Source organism: Cervus canadensis, chromosome 5, assembly GCF_019320065.1.
Source record: "Cervus canadensis isolate Bull #8, Minnesota chromosome 5, ASM1932006v1, whole genome shotgun sequence".
NCBI classification, from domain to species: Eukaryota; Metazoa; Chordata; class Mammalia; order Artiodactyla; family Cervidae; genus Cervus; species Cervus canadensis.
The window spans coordinates 90,909,212-90,932,678 of NC_057390.1; the positions used below are offsets into that span (position 1 = coordinate 90,909,212).

The following is a 23,467-nucleotide window of genomic DNA, read 5'->3' on the forward strand; positions in this document are numbered from 1 at the left end:
GTTCTCTCATTATTTTGGTCTGCACTGTCGAAGGACCCCTTTTACACACCTAAAAATTACTGAGGACCCAAAGAGCTAACATTTACACAGGTTATATCTAGTGATATTTACCACAGTGTGAAATCTTTTTAAATATCTATTAATTCATCCAAAAGTAACAAGAAACCTGTTATATGTTAATAAAACCTATTTTATAAAAAGTAACTATAATTTCCAACAAAACAACAAAACTGATGAGAAGAGTAGCACTGTTTTATATTTTTACTAATCTTTAATATCTGGTTTAATTCTGGCAGTTAAGATTTTCCTAGGTGCTTCTGCATTCAGTATGCTGTGATACACTGTTTTTGGTTGAAGTATACACAGAAAATCTGGCCTCACACAGATTTGTAATTGGAAATGGAAGAACTATTTCCTAATGAAAATAATTGTAGGTATTTTCCTTTGATAATATACCAAAATTCAGTAAGTAGTGGTTTCTTAAAGGTCAGTTCAAAGGGAAATCTAAAACTGTATCAATGAACTTTGTGTACTCTGTTACATTAAAACCCATTGGTCTATTTAGCACTTTGAACTCATCTTTTCTCCATTCAGAATTTTGTAACATCATACACTGGATAATTTGGAAACTGCTCCTTCACTGAAATGTGATCTTCAAAATGCTGACATATTTCATTATGTAATATTTTTTTTTTAAATGACATTTCTCAGTAACATCAACATTAGGGCTCATCAGAAAAGGCTTCAAGTATTGGGAAGTTGTCAAGCTCAAAGTGGCAGGTACAAGTTTTCCAAAACTCTAATTGTCACTTGAAAGCTCAAATTTTATTCACCATCAAGAAGCACTGTCAGTTTTCCCTGCTCACTGTTCGTTTTTCAAAAGATGGTCTGCCAAACACCCAATCTGAATATGGTCTGTCAATTGTTCTTTCAAGTAAAAATTGTGTTCCATGAAAAAAGCAGTTAGTTCAGCTCACAACATAATTGCAGAAGCACTTTTCCTAAAAACAATTTTTCTATTTTGGTAAGCAGCATAAATGCTTTGTGCATTTGCCATTCCTCACACAGAATATCAAAAACATCTGTACTCAAGGATAGAGATTTAATAAAATTAATCATTTTTACTACTTCATCCAGGACATTCTTAAGTGAAAATAGCTTTAAAAAAAAAATACAAGTGATTAGAACTGAAGAATACAATGACTACTAGTACAGTTTGAAGTTTGATTTCTGTTAAGGTGCCAATAATTTACCCACCATTGTTTCTCAACATGAGCCCAAATGTCAACATCGTAAAAAAGGCAAATAATGTCAGCATTATTACAAAAATAGTTCTGACCTCAAGAACCTCCTGAAAGGGTTTCAGGGCCCACTCTTCCGTGGTTCATGGATGACACTTTGAAAACTACTGGCTTACACCATACAGTAAATTATTAAGAACAAATTTAAGTACTCAATAAATAGGAAGAGATTAAATCTGAAACAATCTAGTAACAAATGATCAAGAAACGACTGACAAAAAATACAATCCAACTGTGTATTATTTCATTACTCATTTATGAATTTTAAAAGGCAAGAGATGAGGAAACAAGATAAAAAGTGTATAAGACTTCAAGTGTCCTCTTCTTTCTTGTGAGAGAAAAACTAAACAAACGAGTTAACTGTGATAAAAAGAACACTGTATCTGATGCAGTGTGTGTGTGTGTGAAAGTCGCTCAGTCAAAACCGACTCTTTGCGACCCCATGGACTATACAGTCCATGGAATTCTCCAGGCCAGAATACTGGAGCATGTAGCTGTTCCCTTCTCCAGGGGATCTTCCCAACTCAGGGATCAGACCCAGGTCTCCCGCACTGCAGGCAGATTCTTTACCAGCTGAGCCACCAGTAGAACATAAGAAATTAACAACAACAAAAATCAAGACTTTTTTTTAATCCTTCCAAGACAGTATGGCTTCAAGACTGAAATGAATGCAAGAATTAATTTTTTAAATGAAAACTAACACAGGTTAAGGTGGTCCCCCCAACTTCCCATCCTTTCACAGAACCAGTGTGCCCATCACTTTGGCACAGATTTGTCACTGAAAAGTTTCCTAAATCTTAAACTATGAAATTATACCTCTGGACTCAAAGGAAGTATAATAGGAAATTTAAAAATCTGTTTAATTATGTACTTTTTCAATCAATGTATTTAGAGGGAAAATTAAAAACAGAAAATTTAACACTACAATGATGGGCTGGAAGAGCAGGCACTCATACATCTCTGAAATGCTTTTATAAAAAGGTACAAAATTCACTGAAATATACGGAAGAGCTGGAAATAAAAAATTGAGAAAGTTATCTACTTCTGCCACATGAGGAATTTAGTTGTGCATTTCACTCTCAAAATCACAATTCTTGAGTTTATTTTCTAAATAATTACAAACTGTTTCCAATGCACACTGTTGTTAAACCAAATATCTGTTTAATATATCCTCTACTGATACACAGTGCAATTCCAATGTGATATAGCTTATCACTCAAACAACTCCCTCTATCATTATTACCAGCTTCTCTTTATGATTTCTCACTCTTAACAATGAGAGCAAAATCACCACTTTGGTTCAAACCACCCACAGAGTATATCTTCAAATCAAATGCCTGGATTTGTTTCCAGAATACATTACATGTTGCTGCCTAGGGAATTGGTTTTGGAAACATTACACCTGGCAGCTGACCTATCAACAGTGCCAGTAGAATTGACACCAACTTAAAGGCCAGAGTCCCTCTAGAAAACAGAAAAATATGCTGCTACTGCCATCTGTGGTTTATGGTTGAATAGCTTCTCCTGTATAAACAAATTGAAGGGTATGTACAGTTTGCAATTAGGTTCCAAAGATTTCATCATTTGAAGATACTTTTTAAACTCTTAATATAACAAATTGTAGAGTTTATTAAGTGTTTGACATTAAGAATTTGTGATTCCTTATTTGAACTTATGAATAGAACGCTGGAGAAACCACAACTACTTTGATTGAAAATTTTTCCATTGCATAAAGGCTAACTTTTGTTTTCCCCAAACACACACTCCTAAAGAAATTCAAAACACCTGAATGCCGCCGGTGAACTTAGAATGAGGATAATTTCTCTTTTGAAATAATGACTGTCAATACTACAACATCCCCCCAATTTTTAAAGCAAAAAAAAAAGTATTTTTAAAGAAATCCAGGAATTTTCTATTCAGACATGACAGTTTGTACCCTTCAAAATAAATTTTAAAGACTCAATTATCCCTATAATTTTTTCTAAGAACAAAACATCCAAGATGCAAATGAAGGCTGAAAGTAGACTATTTTCAACTTATTTTCTCTCAGTTTGCTTTCTCAAATGACAACCACTGTAGCTTAGGGATCAAAAGATTTAGTGCAGCTGGGGGTGGGGAAAAAAGCAATTCAGGTCCCCAGCAGCCAGCTGAGGAAATCCTGGTTCGCTCCCCAACTAAATCACTGTTAATTAGAATTACCGGGTTACATAGTAAAGTCTTATTTAAATAATCGTAAACAGCAAAAAAATCTCTTTTCTTGAGAAGCTGTTCTCCCCAGGCTACTATTTAACAGCAGGTAGTAAGGGAAGAATGAAATAAAGTAGGAAATGTTTTAATCTTTCACCTAAAAGTTTCCTATTTATAGCTATTTCTAAACCACACTGAAAAAGCAGGTTAGACATCTCACAATGGTTTTCTTCTAATTTTCCGATATCTAAGATAACAGCCTTATCTTTCTCATAAAGACAACCCATGTCGGAAAACAAGTAATAAATAGAAGCCTGAGCCTGATTCTAGGAATACTATATATATCAAAGTTAATCCAGAGTTGGTTTTTCTGTTTGTTTTTTAACATAGATTAAGCTCAGACAAATCTGAAACTTTGGCTCTGAGAGGGACTCAACACCCAAAAAAGAATTACCTGCTCAGTACTTTTGCTGACTTTAAGTAATTCTGGTATTTCTGAACCCTAGTTATTAACAAAGGCATCCATAAACCCTCAAGAAATTACCTCAATCAGGAAAAAGTTGACCTTAAGAACGTAAAAGTTTGAAAGAAAACATTTTCCTTCACAACTTGTTGGTCTCAGAAATACTTTCAAAGTATTACAAAGTTGGGTATATTTACTGTGTAGACATATTCAATAGCTCTTTCTGTTGAAAATTGTTTCAAGGACACTTTTATTCTTTGCTGAAATGCAAAATTTATCTGTTGATTCATAACTTTCTATTTTCCTGATTGTGAACCTTTTTCACATATAAGACAACTGGCACACATAAAATGAGGCATTTTTATTGTCCTACTTTAATAGAATAGATTTGACCAACATTAAAATTTACTCATAAATGGCATCTTCCCAAATTTAACTTTCAACCTAATTATATAAAATACTGCAAAAAATACTTAAAACGGAGAATGTCATTTAACTTGACTACAACACAAAATTAAATAATAACCAAAACTTATGAAAAGGCCCCAAAGATCTAGATGAGCTTGCTGAAAAGGAAGTCTCCTAATTTTGGAGACTATCCCAGCTAAAGCTATCCCGAAGCCAGAAGTTACCATGTGAACACAATTCATTAATGGGCCAATTTATTCAACACAAACCAATAAATAGTTATAAAAACAAAGTGATGATGTCTTAATACAGAATGAAACTCACAAATACAGCCCCAGGCCCCAGAACATGCAGGCATCATTAGCAATTAAAAGCCAGCTTGCACAACAGGCACTAGAAGTGTTTTGAGAAATTTCACCACATTTGCAGTTGGCAGTTCTACCCTCCATCCTCCACTAAACTAAACCTAGATATTTAAACCTAAAACTATTTTCTAACCTTTGCTCCACAACCCCAGGAAAAGGGAAAAAATGAAAAAAAACTAAGAAATTATTAATAAAATATGAAATACAGGATTTGAGCATAGTTTAGGAAATTCACTAGCAGTTTTATTCACTAGCTCATCTCCCTCCTCCCCATCTAACTCCTCTTAGCACTAATTCACGCTTACACACACACACCTTTTTGCTACAGAATTCAGAATGACTTATGGGTTTGGAACACGTTCATACTTAGATTACATGAAAGAATATGGTAGACAGTAAATCTGAGATTGGAAATGTGGTCATCTCACACCTCAGCTCACCGATGAATCTGTTCATTGTTGCCTTTCAGTGTTCTATGGAGGTCACGGAACCCACTAAAAAAACACCTGTTCGCTGTTTGGACTAAAGAACAACAGTACTATAGTATGCTTTTTTGCTTGTTTGTTTAACGGAGGTAGAAAATTCTGGACTGACTCAGAACTAAAGTGATCATTAAAGTCACAGAACTGAAAAGTTACCCCATCACGGGAAATATCTGCTCAAGTATTTTCAGCGATAAACATTCAGATGGCACGGTCTTAACAGAAAAAGGACATCAGGTTTATTTAGTGAACTTCTCTCCAATTCTTCTAAACTGTAATTTTATAAAACATGCATTTAATTACTTATAATGGCTTATAAACTTCCTTTGCTTGAAACATTTAGAAGTCTACTCCATTATTCTCTCAAAATAAAACGATCAAGTGCAATATCAACATATTCTTCAAATCATTCATCTTCCTTTGAAATTATGATTGAGTTCATGTTTGTCATCAAAACCTAAAAGCAACAACTGAAATATTTAGTGCAGTGAGCACAGGGAATTCTTGGAAGGGTGATGGTGCATCAAAAGACTAGCAACTCTGTTCGGATAGAATAGTAAAAACCATTTAAAGGACTCTAAATTCATCATCAATGGCGTTTCCGGCAGGAAAACATTTCTAAAATTTCACTTTCAGTTTATTTCTTCATGACACAAACCAAAAGATCTGCTATCTAGATGATTATCTACTGCAAATAGTTCATATAAAATAGAAATCAGCCACCAGGATAAAAAGCCAGGAGAATTCATTTTCTCTGCTTTGAACCTAAGCAGTTTCATTTACTTTTGGAGAAAAATATTAATTAGGAAGTATATAATAGAAAGAAAAAAAACCCACCATTCCAAAGATAAACTTTTTTTTCTTTTTTGGTAATTCTTCTGTATGTTAAGAGATAATGAACATAAACTATTAACCAGTACACAATACTCATTTTCACACTGGAAAATACAACTTTCCACAACAGTCTAATGTTTCATGTATTTTCCTTAGAGCCCATCAAACTGCCACAAGTCCCATTCTGTTTTCAACAAAAAGGAAACATTTGTAGCACTAAATTGGGCTGACGTAAAATAAAATACTAAAGCCACCTTAGCCTAAATGGATTGCTTGATAACATTCTTTTAAATGGTCCTGACTGATTGAGGAAATGAGACTGTGAAAGGGAAATTTGATTAAGAGTTAAAATTACCGCTGAGTTCTTTAAAATTACTAATGAATAATTAATAGCAAATGCAGTTCCTAGGCTTCCTTTACAACAATATTATCAAGTAGAACTGAAAGTACTGTCTGTGGTAAAATCCATCAGCTACGAGTCGCACAGGTGGGTACAGGAAGCATACACACATAGAAAGGCATTACAAAATTACACACACTAGTATGGGCCATAATATAGATCTGAGCTTCTAGAGATCTGGTTAAAAAAAAATCAGCATGGTAAATTTTAGATCAAAATTTACAACTTTAACACATTAACACCAAAACAAATCACCTCTTAAAAAGCTTACAAGTCAAAAGCACTAAAGAAATCCTTTGTTCCTATGATACTATCTCCTTCTACTCTAACTGGATTCCAGCCTCTTCCTTTGTGACACGGGATTTTATTGATCTCAAACATGTTCACATTCAGAAATTAGTCTCCAAAGACAACCCAAGGGACTGCAAGCCACCTAGATACTACACATCACAGACATCTCAAAAAAAGACAAGAGCTTTGAAAACACATCACTACTTGGTCAGCAACAGTAAATGAAGCTAACCAGGCTCTCTTCGAAACCGACTTTTTCGTTAACTGGTAAAAACGCCAGATCTGCTCAACTGGCAATAAATGTTTGACGAGTTCATAAATTTATGAAGGCGTAGATACACCCCAAAATTTCTCCCCTTGTGCAGCTCCCCGTTCATTCATCAACTGAGCGCCTAAGTGACCTATTTTCAGGTTACTTTCCTCACACCTGCCAGGTCACTGTCCTGACTGAGAAACTTCTTGCTGAAGCAATTAATTTTTAGTGCCTACTAACTGTCCCGGGTGTTTGCATTCAATTTGAAATCTGTTACTTGTTAGACACTGTTCGGTCCTAGATCTTTCAGAGAATTGCGCGTTTATGGCGCAGAGAGGGGAGGAGGCGCGGATCTCCGAGAGCCTGCCCTTTATTCGGAAATGAGGAGATGTGAAAGGTGGAAGGCAGGGCAAATAAATAAATAAATCGGGTTTGCCGCCGAAGCGTTTGCCGGCCGGTACGAGCACCCTTTGTAATGCAGGCCTCCCGGGGCTATCGCCTGCGCTAATTGCTCCAGGGCGCTTTCCAAGTTCAAAAGTTCACCTTTTACGACCTCACAAAAGCTCCTTACACGTTACCAATAAAAACATTCCGCGGCAAACACTGTGGGGGGAAATATCAAACAGATACAAATAAAACACCCCGCGGGGGCAGAGAGCCGGGGGCCGGGGAGGGGGGGCGGGGAGCGATGGGGGGAGTCGGGCCCAGCCGCAGCCCGGAGGAACCTGAGGACTTGGCCCGGACATGGGGGCAGGGGGGCGCGCGGAGGGTAGGGCTGGGCCAGGTGAGGAGTCGCCCGGGCTCCGGGAGCGCCAAACGGAAGAGGAGAAGTAAGGCTGGGCGGACGCGGGCCCGGACCCGCGGGCGGAAAGAGGAAAGAGGCAGGTGTCCCGGGCCCCCGGTCAGGCCGGAGCGCCGAGGCAACGGTAGACCGGGCTGAGCAGGGCGGGCAGGAGAGCGCGGGGCAGGAGCGCGAACAAGCGGGGTCCGAAAACGAACCGCTGAGCCAGGAGCTCTGGGACTAGGGGGTGGGCGCCGAGAGGGAGGCGGGTGGGCAGCCCGGGAAGCGCAGCAGCGCGGAGGGGAGAGAAAGAGGCTCCCAAAAGGTGAGGGGCAGAGAGAACCCAGGGGACGAGGGTGTGGCGGCGGCAGGGCGCCGAGGGAGCGTCCGCGGAGGGAGGAGGGACCCGTGGGGGAGAGCGCTGAGGAGGTCGGCGGAGGGGAAGGACTCGGCGCTGAAGGGACCCTTTGGGGGAAGAGACCCTCGCACGGGGATCCCCCGGAGGCCGGGAAGGGGACGATGGGAAAGAGGGGACCACAGGGGAAGGGGACGCCCCCACTGACGGGACTCGAGGTGAAGGAGGCCGGTGGAGAGGGGCCGGTGCAGAGGGGATCTGGGAGTGGGGGGGAGGATTCGCGCTGAGGGACGGGGCCGGGGGGAGGGGAGGCCTATGTTGAGGGGACAGAGGGGAGGGGGAAACGGAGGTCGGGGTGGAGGGAACCAGGCAGGAGGAGGATCCGCGCGGAGGGGCGTCCGCGAGGGGGGGAGTCCCCGGGGGGGGGGGGGGGGGCGACGAAGGAGAATCGGCGCTGAAGGGGGACCGGGGTGAAGGTCCGCGCTGAGGGGACCCGGAGCCGCCGCGGCTTCCCAGAGAGAGAGAGAGAGAGAGTCAGCTGAGAGGACGGGACTCCCCGGGGTAGGGGGACAGAGGCCCGGTTCTCGCCGGGCCGAGACTTTGCACGCCCCTCACCCACCGTTGCGCGGCGGCGGAGGGAGCGCGGCGGGCGGCTCCAAGAACCCCGCCGAGCCCCCGCCGCCTCCCCCTCCGCTAGGCGGCCGTTCGTCCCGCTCCATGCGGTGGAGCTCAGGGCCCGCGCTCGGTTCGCTGCTCCGCCATGACCGGCGCCCTCGTCGCCGTCGTCGTCCGCCAGGGGGAGGGGGCTGTCAGGGGCCAGCGGGCTCCCGGCCGCGGCGCTCTCTGGGCCCCGAGCCGCCCGGCTCCGCGCCCCTCCGCGCCGCGCCCCCTCAGCACTGGCCAGCTCCCACCCCCGACGTCACGCGCCACTGCCACGCACTGCCCTGCGGGGCACGCTGGGAATTGGAGTCCGCCGGGCGAGGCCGGCCACGCTGGACCCCACCAACTGAAGGGGTGGGAGGAGGGAAAAGCGGCCTTAAGAAGGGAAGGCCAAGGCCTGTTAACATCACGAACCCTGATGAAGACTTCCGATACAAGTTGAATAAAGGTTATTTCAGGACCTTCTCTTCATTATGACTTATCCGTGTGCTCAACCTTCCCTAGGACGCCTCGGATCCCCCCACCCCGAGAATGAGTCTTTCCTAGGAGGTGGATCGCCGAGGAGCCGGGTGAGCACGTGCAAAGAGGCCCAGCCCCGTAGGCGGGTCTCAGAGGGGGCGGTGTTTGTAGGTATTCACTAGGGCCTTCCTCCGCGGCTTCGGGACAAATTGGACCCGAGATTAAAGGACCGGAGTTTAACTCGAGGTGACCGCGTTCGTATGCAAATGGAATCTATAAAACTCTGCTTTCCGGGGTACTCTTTAAAGCCTTTTTACCTCCGGGGGGCGGGAAAGACTGAAGTTTCTCTTCCTCCTCTTTCATTTTCCCCCTGCCCAAGGAACGGAACAGAATGGCAAACTAAGCTTCAAGCCATTGATGCTATTAAAGAAACTCAGGCTCTTTACTCCTGGGGTCTTGAAGCCCTTCGTTTGAGAGCGTCTTTCCTCGGCCTTGTTCGCCTTCCTTGCTCCTCAGTTTTCCTATCAGTAAAACGGGGTTAGAATAGGGACGGGGTCCAATTGGAAGATCCCAACCTTCCCCACCCGTGCTCCTTGCCTCAGTTTCCCAGAGCATAACCCGGATTTTGCCGTTTCCGCTGCAGAGCCCACCTAGTATGCCACCAGGTGGCGCGCGGCCACCAGCATCTGGGCTTGCCCCGGGCGTCCGCCTTCAGCGATCCTCTCTGTAATGGGCTCATCGCGGCCGCCTCCCAAGGTCTAGCTAGGTTCTACCTGGTCAATTCGAAGACAAAGAACGAGAACACTGATTCCTTGCCGGCCTCTAGTCTCCCGGGTTATGCCGCAGCTTCCTCACTGGCTGCCCACTCCCCCGCCTGTCTCCCACCCTGACTACAACCCCGCCCCACCAATCCGTCGGCTTGTCTATGTCATTGCTTGCTTAATTTTTAAGTTCTTATACTGGCTCGCACTCCTGCCTGATCTGACCCCTTCCACATTTCTCATCACAGCCCTTCCCTCACCTGCTTGGCAGGATGTTTTGTGATGCTTCCCTGTATTTACGGGTTGAGTGGCGGCTGTACCTTACCAACACCGGTTAACCTGTACTGCATCCTTAATCTGTAACTGCTACTCTTCTGAGAGTTTGACATTAACGCCATGTTCTCTAAACCTCACATCTGCTTTATGGGGAGCTTTAGCTCCAGTATTGCCCCTATCATATACTGACGAAATCATCCGTCAGTAATGGGGATTCCAAACCCAGTCGGTCAAACACCAGAACTTGAACGCTTGGCTCCTTCACACTGATGGCTTCACCCAATCCACTCCCAAACTCCTATTCATCTTTCAAGATCCTGTTAAAATATCCTCTCATGGATATTCATATCTCCCACCAGGGGACACCTAGATCTCCAGTGTGTTCCCTTACTGCTGTTGAGTTCTCTGTGGACTGTGACAAATGATCTCTGTGTGATTGCTTCCCCACTACTGTTCCCCAGCTCCAGAGGGGGAGGGGAACCCTTCGAGTAGGGGCGGTAGGTGGGGGTGTTGAGCTGGGGAAGGAGACAGAGGAGATGGGTCTTCTGGGCCATTCCCTCAGCTCTAGGTTCTAAAATGAGTTAGGATCAGATGGCCTTCCTAGAGCCAAAACTTCCCTTTATCACAGACTTCTGGAGGTAGTAAGTTCCCCTTCCCTGGAGATCCAATCAGGAGCTAAGTGGCACTGCAGAAACCTCTGGAAGGCCTGGGGTTTTCTAAGTCGACTCTCAAAGATGGACAGTGAAGTTCAAACTCTCAGCCCTTAGAAGCAGCTCCTCCTCTTCCTTCAGAGTCCAGCTCTGCTGTCAACTGCCACCCAAAAACCTTTCTCGATCTTGACTAGTCAAATCCCTGTTTTCTCACTCTCATCATTATAACCCCAACTGCTGAGCACAAAACCTGAACACAGTAGACAATAAATAATCGGGGAGGGGGTGAAAGAACAAATAAAACATATCTAATCTTTTTACTTAATAACTGCGACTTTGGTTACCTCCAAGCCTCAAAGTCCTGGTTTCAGGCTTCCCTCGTGGCTCAATGGTAAAGAATCTACCTGTCAATGCAGGCTCTATCCCTGATCTGGGAAGATTCCACATGCCTCAGAGCAACTAAGCTGGTGTGCCACAATTATTGAGCCTGTGCTCTGGAGCCTGGGAGCAGAAACTACTGAAGCCCATGCGCCTAGAGCTTGTGCTGTGCAGCAAGAGAAACCACCACAACGAGAAGCCTGTGCGTGGCAAAGAAGAGTAACCCCCACCCCCACATCACGGCTAAAGAAAAGACATCGCAGCAGTGAAGACCAGCACAGCAAAACATAAATAATACATTTTTTTTTTACGCGGATGGGAGGGAGGGGAGAATAATAGTTACTACCTTACGGGTTGTTACAAGAATCAAATAAGATGATGCATGCAAAGCATTTAACAAAGTGGCTTCACAAATAGGACTTGTCACTAATGTTATTTAAAGAGTGGTCCTAATTCCCAGTTACTTCTCTTCTGAAAATGCTTCTTGGGAAGAGTCAACTAACACAAAACTGAAAAGGGTGAGGGAAATGACTGTGTACTGAGACCCCAGCCATTGTTCTAAGCAGGTAGGGTCCTGTGGTGTCCTTCACCTACATTGTCCCCCCAACAATCCCAAGAGGTCAACACTTTTCTCCACAAATTAAAAATGAGGAAACAGGCTGAGAAAGATGAAAAAGACTCCCCATACACACACCAGCAGGACAAATGACAAAAGAGGAAGAAAATTATCTAAGGAGAAGGATCTGTAGGGAGAGTGCTGAGGCCAGAGGTAGAAAACCAGTCAGAGCTATCACTAAGAGCAAGGCAGGTGTAGGCTCCATCATTAGGGACTTGTCCTATGGTGGTAGAGACAGACACTAATCAAAGTAATCACATACCCACAATTATGACAATACGCTTAGAAGCTCCTGGTGCTGTGGGAGTGTGTGTGACGGTTTATTTTGGTCAGGGGTGGTGATGGAGGGATCATGAACCTTGAAGATGAAAGGATGAGTGGGAGTGAGTCACACTGGGTGAAGAGAGAGTGTTTCAGGGGGAAGGAACGGCCTGTGCAGAGGTCCCAAGGCCCTGTTGAAACAGAAAATTCACTGTAACTGGAGCCCACCCACCCAGGGGGGAGAGGACAAGAGACAAGGGTGAAAAGGAGGAAACCATGGGCTCAGGTAGGAGACTGCCAGCAGGGGGAGCAGAGTTCTCTTGACTACAGGAGCCTTGTCCAGGACCTAGCCGAAGAGTCCGATCCAGGCTGCGTGGAGGGAAAGGGCTGGGTAAGGGGAACCCCCAACAGGTTCTGTTTGTTTTCAGTACATGTTGTCTATTTTTTGAATAGCTAGGACACATTGCAAAACTCCCAGGTTGCAAAAAATTATTCAATGAAAAGCCTTTCTCCTTACTGCATTCCTAAAGGCTGGCTCCTCTCCTTATCCATTAATTGTGTCCATTCCCAGATTTTCTATGCACATAAAAACACACACCATATTTATTTTTTAAGCTAATCTAGCCCTCCCTAGGGAATCTCCAGTTATGAAAGAAGCCAATTTGTCCTGAACGCATGATAGAATGACTCTATCATTCAACTGAAAGTTAAGGAGCACCAGACCTTGTGCTGAGGCAGTGGGTCTCAGATTTTAAATCCCCGGGGAGGGTTGGTTAAGAAACACAGATTGTTGGGCCCCACCTCTAGAGTTTCCGCTTCCTTAGGTCTGGGTTGAGGCCTGATGTTTGCATTTACAACAGGTTCCCAGATGCTGAGGCCTCTGGTCCGGGGACCAGGGACGGACGGCACTTTGAGACCTCTGAGCTAGCTGCTCTGTGGACAAAGCACATGGTCTGGGGAGCCTTACTCCTCTCTCACAAGGGAAAGCATGAACAGACACAAAGAAACACATACCAACAATATAGTTCATAAAGTGATCAGTTCTACAAGGAAAATGAAGAGGGTAGGGGAGTTTAGGAAGGGGAAGTGCTGGAGAGTAGGGTTGGGGTAGGAGTGGAAGGTAGCAACATTTGAGGGCACAAGTAAGTGGCCCTTTTTGAGCAGTTGACGTTTACAAAGCCAGTCAAACACACACAAGAGGAGCCCTCCTGGGCTCAGGGGAGTGGAAACCTACAAGAGACTTTATGCAGAGAGCAGAAAGGGGGCTCCACCCCCACCACTGCGTGCACAGAGCCAGAGGGACCTGCAAAAGTGACTGTGGAATTCGGAATGAGATGCGAGGGGGGAAATCCGAGACAGGAGAGTTGGAGAAGGGAGCAAGATCGAGAGATGTGGTCCCTGAGAGGGTAGAGAGGTGCCGCCTTGGTCTCGGTTACAGAGATCCCAACAAGGTATTTCCGTAGTGAGACCGAAGGCCACTGGAGTGAGGGGATGGCCAGGGAATTTGAGGAGTGGCGAACACAAACTGCTGCTCGGGAAGTTTTGTTGCCTAGGAAGCGGAGAATCGAGGCGCTTCCTCAGGTGGATGAGGAGGGTGTTTAAATGATTGGAGCTACAGGAGTTTAGTTGGGGGTTGACGGGAGGGATCTCGGAGAGGGGAAGAAATGGACCTTGCAAGAGAGAGAAGTCTGAGCCAGGAGAAGGGTGGAGCTGGCACGGTCGGGGTGTTTGGAGATCTCCAAGACTCGCGTGCCCTGGAAACATCCCTCCCCTGAACTTTACAACCAACTCCAAAAGGGAAGCAGTATTTTCCCCATTTAACAGACGGGAAAGTGAAGGTCAGAGAGCTGACGAGACACTCCCAAGGTCCTACATCTCAAAGAATAGGACCTCACTCGGTGTAGAGAGCCCGCGCTCCTTCACTGCCCCAGCTGCTCCTGCGGGCTCCGAAGCAGACCCTTTTTTGTGTGTCCTTGCAGGGATGCCCTTTGGAGAGCCGCCCAATGCAAAGAGGCCCGGCTGGGAGCGGGCCAGCGGGGTGGGGTGCCCCCCTCCATCCTAGCTCCGCCCCCAGCGGCGCGGGAGGGGTCGCGGGGCGGGGAGCCGCGGGCGGACGGGGGGCACGCCGCACGGGTAGAGTTGACCGCGGCGCCCAGCTCGCAGTGCGGCCCGCGCTTCCCGGCGTCCGCGAGCGCTGTCGGTGCCCGCCGTCCGTGCCGGTCCCCGTATGGCCGCAGCCGCCCTCCCCACCAGGCCCGGGTCCCGGCCTGGGCCCCGGCCGCTGCCTCTGCTGCTGCTGCCTCTGCTGCTGCTGCTGCGCGTGAGCCCGGTGCGCGCGGACAGTAAGGTAAGCGCTGCTCTGCGATCCGGGCGCTGGTCCGTAGAGCCGAGCGCGAGGGGGCGCTGTGGCTGGGGCTGCAGACCAGGCACGGTGTGGGGCCGGGAAGCGAGGACCAGGACAGGCGAGACCTGACCTCGGGCTTAATAGGGAGGCTGCAGGCACCGGGACCCCAGGACAGGAGCGCGTGGGGAAGAAGCACTGGAGATGGTAGGGGTGTTTGGGACCCGGAGCAACAGGAAGGGGCGCTGGACACAGTCCAGTGAGGGCAGAAGGTCAGTACTGAAACCCTGAGCCAGGGAGAAGGGGCGCTGGGAGCTTGAAGGGGGTGCAGAAGGCGATGGAGTTTCCAGCCGAGGGAGGTGATTCCCAGGAGCGCTGGCCAGGGGCAGCCTGGAGATCTGGCTCAAAGTTTCCGTGGGAGACTGACGCACGTGGGATAGACCCCTAGGAACTGCTACCTAGCGACTCCAAGGTGTGTAGCAGGCCCTGGGCCAAGGCTTTCAGGCCATACTGGGGACCCAGAGTCCCTCCCCAGTGAATCCAGCTGGACTGGTCCCTCCTGCCTTCTGGTGTTCCTGCCAGAAATCTGCTACACCCTGTAGAGTGGCACCCAACCTTTTTGGCACCAGGGATCAATTTAGTGGAAGACAGTTTTTCACATTACATTAATTGGGCACTTTATTTCTATTATTATTAATTATAATAGCTTCACCTCATAGCATCAGGCAGTAGATCCTAGAGGTCAGGGATCCCTGCTCTAGAGGACACCGTGTCTCCAGAAGTGACCGAGATGTTCTCAGTTGTGGCTAAAAGGTTCTGCTCTGATGTCAAACAGATCTGGGTTCAAATCCCACCTCCACCTCTCACCCAAGTGACCTTGAGCCTTTACCTCTCTGAGCCTCCAATTTCCTGACCTGTAAATACGGGAATAATAACCTAGTTCTCACTTCCTGCAGTTGATGATCTCTACATGAGAGAGATCAGGCCTGGATAATGTTTAGTACCACTCTGGCACCTAATATGTGCCCAATAAATGCTACTGTGATTTTGAAATCTCACCACAGAGACCCCAAAAGGGGGTGAGATCCAGAATGTAAAGAGGAGAAGCACTTTGAGTCAGTCAGAGCAGGGACCCCTTGAGGATGTTTTAGAAACGACCTGGTGAGGACTGAGTCAGGATTGGGGGAAAGTGAGAGGCAGGAGGGAGGTAGAGCCCTTAGTCTTGCAGAGGATGAGAGTAAGAGTGACTTCTCTTGATGTCTCTTCAGCCTCTCTCCTGGGTAGGAGGTGAGGCTGCCCTGTCCACAGGCAGGTAAAGGGCAGAGGCCACTAGCCACTTGCTAAGTATATGAGCAGTGGGCACTGGCAGACCCTCAGCCTGAACTCAGCTCAGGGTATACAAACAAGTGAGCTGCAGTCTTGGAGCTTGCAGCTCCAAAAATAAGGAGGGAATGAGTAGCATTCCCATCTTACAGATGGGAAATTAGGGTGTGTAGAAAGCTGGTGTGTGAATCAAAAAACCTAGGTGTTCTGGCCCTTTGTTGTTCTTAGACTGTGTGACTTTGAGCAAGTCACTGCCTATTTCTGGACCTCAGATCCCCCATCGGAAAAACATCTTCCCAACTCCCCTTCCATATAGCACCTTCTAGGATTCCCTGACCTGGGTTGGGTCCAGGAACAAGTGAGCAAAAACCTCCCAGATAACCTGATCAGCACTTTGCCATCTCTCATTTCTCTAGCTGGGAGGAATATTTGGTCTTGGGCATCCTCTGAGCCATGCTGAGGACTATAGAGCTTGTGGGGGAGGGCTTGCATTCAAAGCAAAGACAAAGAAAACCCAACACCCTGTTTATGTAGTGAGTCAGCCAAACACTTGCTAGGTTGGGGGTGTGTGTGTGTGTGTGTATGTGTGTGTGTTGTCCCAGGGCAAGCTGGGGCTGGTGGGGCGGGGAGGCACATCCTAGAGTTTGGAGGATGAAGCAGCTGGGGGACTCAGTACAGCCCTCCCCCAGACACCTCCCACCCACACCACTCACCCAGCTGGGAAAAATAAAAATCAAGTGATGGGTGAATTTACTCCGCATTCCTCAGCACAGCCAGACTCCTGCTGGCTCTGAGAGAGAGCTGTTTTCATTATTACCCTCCCTCCCCCAACAATCCTCCTTCCTCTTCAAGCCCGTCCTATTTTCTGAGGGTGAGGGGCGAACCCTTTGGAGGGCCAATCTGGGAAGTGAAGTCTGTCTAGGGCCCTAAAGGGTTAAGTTGGCCCTGCTTCAGACTTCCTGCTCCTGGGAGGTCCGGCCTCCCCTTCTGCCCAGGACTTTCAGGGGTACAGGGGCAACTTAACCCTAGAAGCTTGTGGCCAGCTCCTCGCTTGGCATGTTTTAATTTTGTGTTTATAACCAGGCCTCTCCTAAACAGGACTTGGGGTTTCCATCTAAGGAAGAGCCTTGTCCAGCTTCACAGTGAGAGGCGTTCAGTTCATAGCTTCCTGGCGTTTCTGAGGGGCTGCCCAGTGAGGAGGTTAGGATGGATAGACAGGCACACGATACCCAGGCACAGTACCAGAGGCCACCAGGAACCTGCTTTTTGCTGTAGGTCCTTGAAATGTGCCTGAGAATTCCACATCTCTACCTCAGTTTCCCCATCTGTGAAAGAGCTGTTGGCACCTCACTTCCTCCATGCATTCAGGGGTGGGAAGGGGATCTTTGGGCAGCCCTGCCGCTGATCAGAGGCCTAAGAACAGGCAGGAGGTACCAAGGCCTGTGGGAGCTGGGCCAGGGGAGCAGGAGGGGCTGACACAAGCAGGCGGTGGTATCCCAGGCTGGATCTGATGTTCTAGGCCAGGCAGTTCTCAGAGGCTCAGGTGTTGCTGCTCCTCCACTCAGGGAGTTGCTGCCTGTGACTGTAATTGGAAACAGGCTCCATAGCAGGCCAGGGCTGCACAGTGATGGAGTCCTCCTTCTGCACAAAACAGAGTGAGGGGCCAAGCCAGGCCCCTCGAGTCTCTCTGCAGGAAAAGTCTTCCCCATCTCTCCCACTGGCTGGGGCACGTGAAGAACATACTGGGTGCCAAGCCCTCTGCCCAGGTTTACATTCAAGATCTTACACAACATTCGGGATCTCCCCATTTGACAGACTTGAACAATGACACTCAAAAGAGTCAGGTTGGGGCTGCTCAAAAATCCAAGACAGGGAACTTGGGGGGTCTGGAGATTCCTGGGGCTCCAGGATTCTCAGCCTTTAGAGGGCATCCAAATACCTGAGGAGCCTGGGAGAGTATGCATCAAGGTGGAGTAAGGACAGGGCATCTGCATTTTCCAAGTTATCCCATCCCAGCTAATTCTGAGGCACATCTCCCAGCTGAGAACTCATGGAGGTTTGTGGAGCAAGAGAATAACAGATCATCAAAGAGGAGCTTTGGAATATTCATCCAGCAAAGAGGCGGCTCCCTATATTGTCTGTTGTTGTTTAGTTGCTAAGTAGGTCTATTAACCATGCTTACTTTAGTCTCTAAGTCATGTCTGACTCCTTACAACTCCATGGACTATAGCCTGTGAGGCTCCTCTGTCCATGGGATTTCCCAGGCAAGAATACTGGAGTGGGTTGCCATTTCCTTCTCCAGGGAATCTTCCCCACTCAGGGATCAAATCTGTAACTCTCGTGTCTCCTGCATTGGTAGGCATGTTCTTTACCACTGAGCCACCAGGGAAGCCCCATATATTGTCTAGGTAGCAGTTGCATTAACTCAGCAGTTAATGCAACCTGAGCTTAGGCTGTGGCTGGGGAGTGGAGACCATTGAGATAGAAGATATTTAGCATGAAGCGTCAAAAGAATGGGCTTCTTATGCGGCACAGTGGTAAACAATCTGCCTGCCAATGCAGGAGACACGGGTTCAATTCCTGGGTCCGGAAGATCCCCTGGAGTAGGAAATGGCAACCTATTCCAGTATTCTTACCTGGGAAATCACACGGATAGGGGAGCCTGATGGGCTACGGTCCATGGAGTTGCAAAGAGTTGGACACAACTTCGCAACTAAGCATTTATGCACACACATCAGAAGAACATGACTGGTGGGTTCTTTCTGGTGAGAGTGGTGAGAGCAAGGAGGAGGCTCAAAGACCTGAGTTGTGCAGGAGGGTAGATAGACGTGGGTTTGGGAGAAGATGGTGGGCCCAGTTTTGAATGGATGAAGTTGGGGTGTCCGTGGGGTGCATCTGGAGGCAGTATCCAGATGACCATGGGCTCTAGGAGAGGTCTTTGCCTGCAGAAGGACATGGAAACTGCCTCTTGGTGAATCTGGGCTGGCCATGAGTGAAGAGGGAAGCTTCAACCTCCAGGTGACACAATCTGTTCTGTTCCTAGAACATTTTCTAGGTTGAAACCCCACTTCTCCATTCTGGCCAGATTTATCCATCTCTCTTCAGAAATATCAAATATGCCTTCTTGGCCTCTTATTGTGGGGTTTCCTTGCAAATAGCTGGGGAGCTTTTTAAGCACAAGTCACCCACACTCACTCCTGGGGGCTTTAGCAGCAGTGTGTGCTGAGCGAGGCTGCAGGGAGAGATGGGGGCTGAGGCAAGGACTTTCCTGCTTGGCAGCAACCCCAGCCCACAGACTGAGGGCAAGTTAGATCAGCCCCATGTCCCCAGCCCTACCGAGGCTGGATCCATCCAGGGCCCCCATCTCTTTCCAAGCTCAGTTGCTGTTGGAGAAACCCTTGCCTGGTGACTGTGGGTGGTCCTAGTGGGAAGAGCATGGGGACTGCATTTTGGAGTCAGGCTGTGCTGGGCAAACCCCTCACCTTCTCCGAGACTCAGATTTCTCCTCACCACGATGTGTGGTTGTGGGGAGAGCAAAGAGGTAGAAGACTATGTACAACCGTGCAAGAGAGTCATTGGCAGCAACTTCAGTAGCAGGTAGAGAGCAGCTGTTCTAGACCAGGTGCTCCGCACACGTTGACTCATTTCAGCCTCAGGACAAGCTTATGGGGGAAAGGACTGTTATCCTCCCCATTTTACAGAGGAGGAGGCTGAGACTCAGAGGGGTCAGGGCCATGCGGGGAGGACATGTGGGAGCTGGGATGTGAGCCCAGGGCCTGGCTCCTCCCCATGACGCTCTGCTGCCTCCAGTCAAGCACCACAGGACACTGTGACCACAGGAGGCGGGGCCCTGCCCCGGGCTCCGGGCAGCTGGGGGCTGGAGCAGAGGCCCTCTTCCGACTCCTGCCTCCTGGCCTGTGTCAGGGCCTTGGCCGCCCCATCAGGACGCAGCACCTCATCTGAGGAGGGGAGGAATGTTGCGGTCATGTGGAGGCCGCTGCTGGTGGGGATGGGTGTTGGATTATGGGTGAGTCCCCACGAAGAGGCCTCTTTGGCCTGGCCACACAGAACACACCCACATCCACTTGCTGGGCTCTTTGCCCCACCTGGGGGAGTGGGTGGGGGTGACTAGGGGTTCCAGCAGAGCTGGGAAGGGGGCCCAGAAGTCTCAAAGCGAAGGCAGGCTTACCGCACTAGCAGTGATCTAAAGAATGTACAGCATCTGAGCCTGGCTGTCAGTGCTCATGGGCGCAGAGAATTGCCCAGCCGGACCCAGGGTACACTTGCCCTGCAGAGGACCCCAGACAAAACTTCCACCATAGCACCCCCTTCCCCACCCTCCTCATCTCCTGCGGGACAGCAAGTCTACCCATGTTGGGCTCTCATCCCCTTGAACAAGTTATTTGCTGGCTCCAGGGCTATTTTCGCATCTGGAGAACACTGCTAAGAATATCTAGGGAGTTCCCTGGTGGTCCAGTGGCTGGGACTCCATGCTCCCAATGCAGGGGGCCAGGATTCAATCTCTGGTCAGGGAACTAGATCCCACACGCCGTTACTAAGGGTTCACTTGCCGCAACAAAGATGAAAGATCCTGGGTGCTGCAATTAAGACCTGGCACAGCCAAACAAATAAATAAATAAAAAGAATATCTACCAGTGTACCCACATGGAGAAATATAGAGGGATAAACAAGTCCCTGTCAGGATTATTGGTGGTAATAATAACAACTACAACATATTATTCCTGGTATTCTGTCACTCAGTCCTCACACAGCCTTTTGCTGGGTATACTCACTAGCAGTACCCTCATTTTACAGGTGAAGAAACTGAGGCACAGAGAGGTTAAGTAACCTGCCCAAGAGCACACAGCTGTAGGTGGCCCATGGCTGTGTTCCTCACCACCGCCCCGCACCTCCCCAGCGCTCAGTGAGTTCTCAATAAATGTCTCCTCCCTGGGCTCCGCATCCCAGGCTGGCCTCTTCCATCCACCGTCTGTCCACAGAGCAGGCTGACTGAGTGCTCTGCAGACCTGGCCCTGGCTCTCTCCTGCTGCTAACCCTCCCAGGACTTCCCAGTGTTTTCAGGAAGAAGACCAGATCCTCAGCCAGCTTTAAGGGCCCTGCATGAGTCAGGCTCTGTCTCCCTCAGCCTTACCTCCTGCCACCAGGCCCTCTGTAGGCACAAACCAGAATGAACCTCCTCCAGGCTCCCAAGGTGCCTGGTCCTTGCTTGTCTTTGCACATCTGACTTGCTCACCCTGGACTGCTCTCCTTGGGCTTAGAAATGTCCCCCAGGGGTGCCCTCCTCTGAGCAGTCTTCATGGGTGTCTTTCTTTGGATCTCAGGGCTCACTGCGTGAACTTCTCCCATGGCTGAGGAGGTCAAGGATGCACCTCTATCTACTTCTGCACCTCCAGTTCTTACCCAGAGTCTGGCAGAGGCCAGGGCCTCAAACAGGTGTCTGAGGGCTCAGAGCAGCCATGGAGTGCCTACTGCCCTTCCCCAGAGGGCACTAGGATGTTCTTGGGGGTGGGCTTGGCAGAAAGCCCAAGGGGGCCTTGAATTCACCTGGGTCCTGGTGGCTTCAGTGAGAGCTCAGAGGTGTGGGTTTGTTGATTGAGTCATAAATAGCTGTGCCCTGAGAGCCTAGAGCCCAGGATGGGCTGGCTGAGCCAGCTAGGGGGGTTCTGGTTGGGACTCCCAGGGCCCTGCTGGTGTGTGAGGGCAAAGCAGGCTGCAGCCTGGTGCCTGCCACTGATCTCACCCAGCTGACTCCTGCACGCTCAAAGTTCTGCTGCCCCCAGTGACCATACTTAAGACACTGGGTGTGTGGCCTCCCAGGGCGGGCTTGAAGGAAAAGGGGGAGGGAAGGAGAACACTCCCCTCCCCCCAGCCTTGGTCTTCCGCTTACCACGGCCTCTCCTGCAGGTGTTTGGCGACGTGGACCAGGTGCGCATGACCTCGGAGGGCTCCGACTGCCGCTGCAAGTGCATCATGCGGCCGCTGAGCAAGGACGCGTGCAGCCGGGTGCGCAGCGGGCGGGCGCGCGTGGAGGACTTCTACACGGTGGAGACGGTGAGCTCCGGCACCGACTGCCGCTGCTCCTGCACGGCGCCGCCCTCCTCACTCAACCCCTGCGAGAACGAGTGGAAGATGGAGAAACTCAAGAAACAGGCACCCGAGCTCCTCAAGGTAGACTTTCTGGAGTAGAAGCGGGTTGGGGCCCCCTCCTGCGCCAACACCTAGCGTGCGCTGGCGCGGGGCCGGCCCTCCAATGAGAAGGTCGCACTTGTTAGGAGAGGGGTTGTGCTCGCCCCATTTCACAGGTGAGGAAACAGAGGCCCCCTGGGAGGAAACCGCACCTGCCAAACGCCACTGGGCCAGTCAGCAACGGAGGCAGCGTGCTCTGGCGAGTTGACCTGAAGACAGCCCTTTACTGTCTCCTTACCATCCAGCCGAGTGTCCTGGTTTTACCCAAACCAGGTCATCTGTCGTCACCTCCACATAGCGTTTTAAATTTTGTAGCACCTGATTGTTTTCATGTCCTAACATTTCCCGTATTCAGGTACCACCTTCGTCCCAGATGTTGTGCTAAAGCTCTTTTTTTTCCTCTACATTATTTCTCTAAATTCTTAATCCATTCTGTGAAATATGGGATCTTTGCCCTCATTTTATAGGTGAGAAAACTGAGGCTTGGAGAAGTTAGGTAACTGGCCTAAGTGCTCACATAATGACATGCAGCCTTAAGTCTATACCCTGTTTTTATGTGAATGTTGTGCTTATAACCCTGCACCCACCACGGGAAGATTAGAAAGAGGCGTCACCTCTGGGTGACCCAGCCCTGTGCCAGGCCCACCACCAGGACCCATAGCTTGGATAGACGTGGACAGGGAAATCACAGCCGCCCAGCCAGCCAGGCATCTGGGTACCGTTCACACCATGCATAACTCTGTTCTTGGCGGACCTGGTGGGGCTAGGATTTGAACTCAGATCCTTCTGTGTCCAAAGCATGTGTTCTAAATCACCTTGCTCTCCTGTCTTCCTTTTTGTAATAGCGCAGATAATTTGATGGCTTTTTCTCAAGCTGGAAGATAATTGCCTTACGATGTTGTGTGTGTTTCTGCTGTACAATGATGTGAATTAGCTCTAAGTATACATGTATCCCCTCCCTCAGGAGTCTCCCTCCCGTCACCCCTCTAGGTCTTCACAGAGAATTTGGTGGCTTTTGAGAGGATCTTTTTCTTTTATAATTTCTTCCAAACGTATGTCTATTTTGCCATTTTCGTGTCAAGAACTGTGACATTCACTGAGATGTTACCCTACCTGTAAGCTAACAGGTTAGCCTGTCAGTTTCATGGACGCTGGCAGAAGACATGAGCCAGAGACGAAGGACTGTATTACTCGTGGTCACCAGAGTGTCTCCACTTTCTTGCACTGGTTCTCCCACTCGCTTCTCATGGGGTGATGCACTGGGGGCTGGATAACACCTGCACATTCAGTGGGATGTCTTCCAAGAAAAGAGTTCCTACTTAGAGAATCCAAATCTCCAAATCTCTTATAAGGAGCACCAAACCCACCTTCCCTGCTCTGGAGGGAACCAGTCTCTGGCTGCTCCAAGGCTGTGC

At 48.6% G+C, this 23,467-nt stretch overlaps 2 protein-coding genes and 1 long non-coding RNA gene across 4 annotated transcripts in view; 2 read left to right on the plus strand and 1 right to left on the minus strand.

Moving 5' to 3' along the window:
- NR6A1 (nuclear receptor subfamily 6 group A member 1) overlaps nt 1-9,032 on the minus strand; it is a 215,270-nt gene extending 206,238 nt beyond the window's left edge. For both annotated transcript variants that reach the window (XM_043469528.1, XM_043469527.1), the window contains exon 1: nt 8,740-9,032. In XM_043469528.1, coding sequence (XP_043325463.1) covers nt 8,740-8,839 — 100 coding nt within the window. In that variant the 5' untranslated portion in view covers nt 8,840-9,032. The remainder of the gene's footprint in view (nt 1-8,739) is intronic.
- On the plus strand, nt 7,750-11,394 carry LOC122442152. The gene is made up of 3 exons (XR_006269556.1): nt 7,750-7,910; nt 9,285-9,349; nt 11,343-11,394. It is a non-coding gene; the product is annotated as an uncharacterized LOC122442152 (long non-coding RNA).
- A 2,874-nt stretch (nt 11,395-14,268) lies between these two features.
- The window catches only part of OLFML2A (olfactomedin like 2A), a 29,033-nt gene continuing 19,834 nt past the window's right edge, over nt 14,269-23,467 (plus strand). Inside the window, exons 1-2 of the mRNA XM_043469530.1 lie at nt 14,269-14,528; nt 21,771-22,034. Coding sequence (XP_043325465.1) covers nt 14,409-14,528; nt 21,771-22,034 — 384 coding nt within the window. The 5' untranslated portion in view covers nt 14,269-14,408. The remainder of the gene's footprint in view (nt 14,529-21,770; nt 22,035-23,467) is intronic.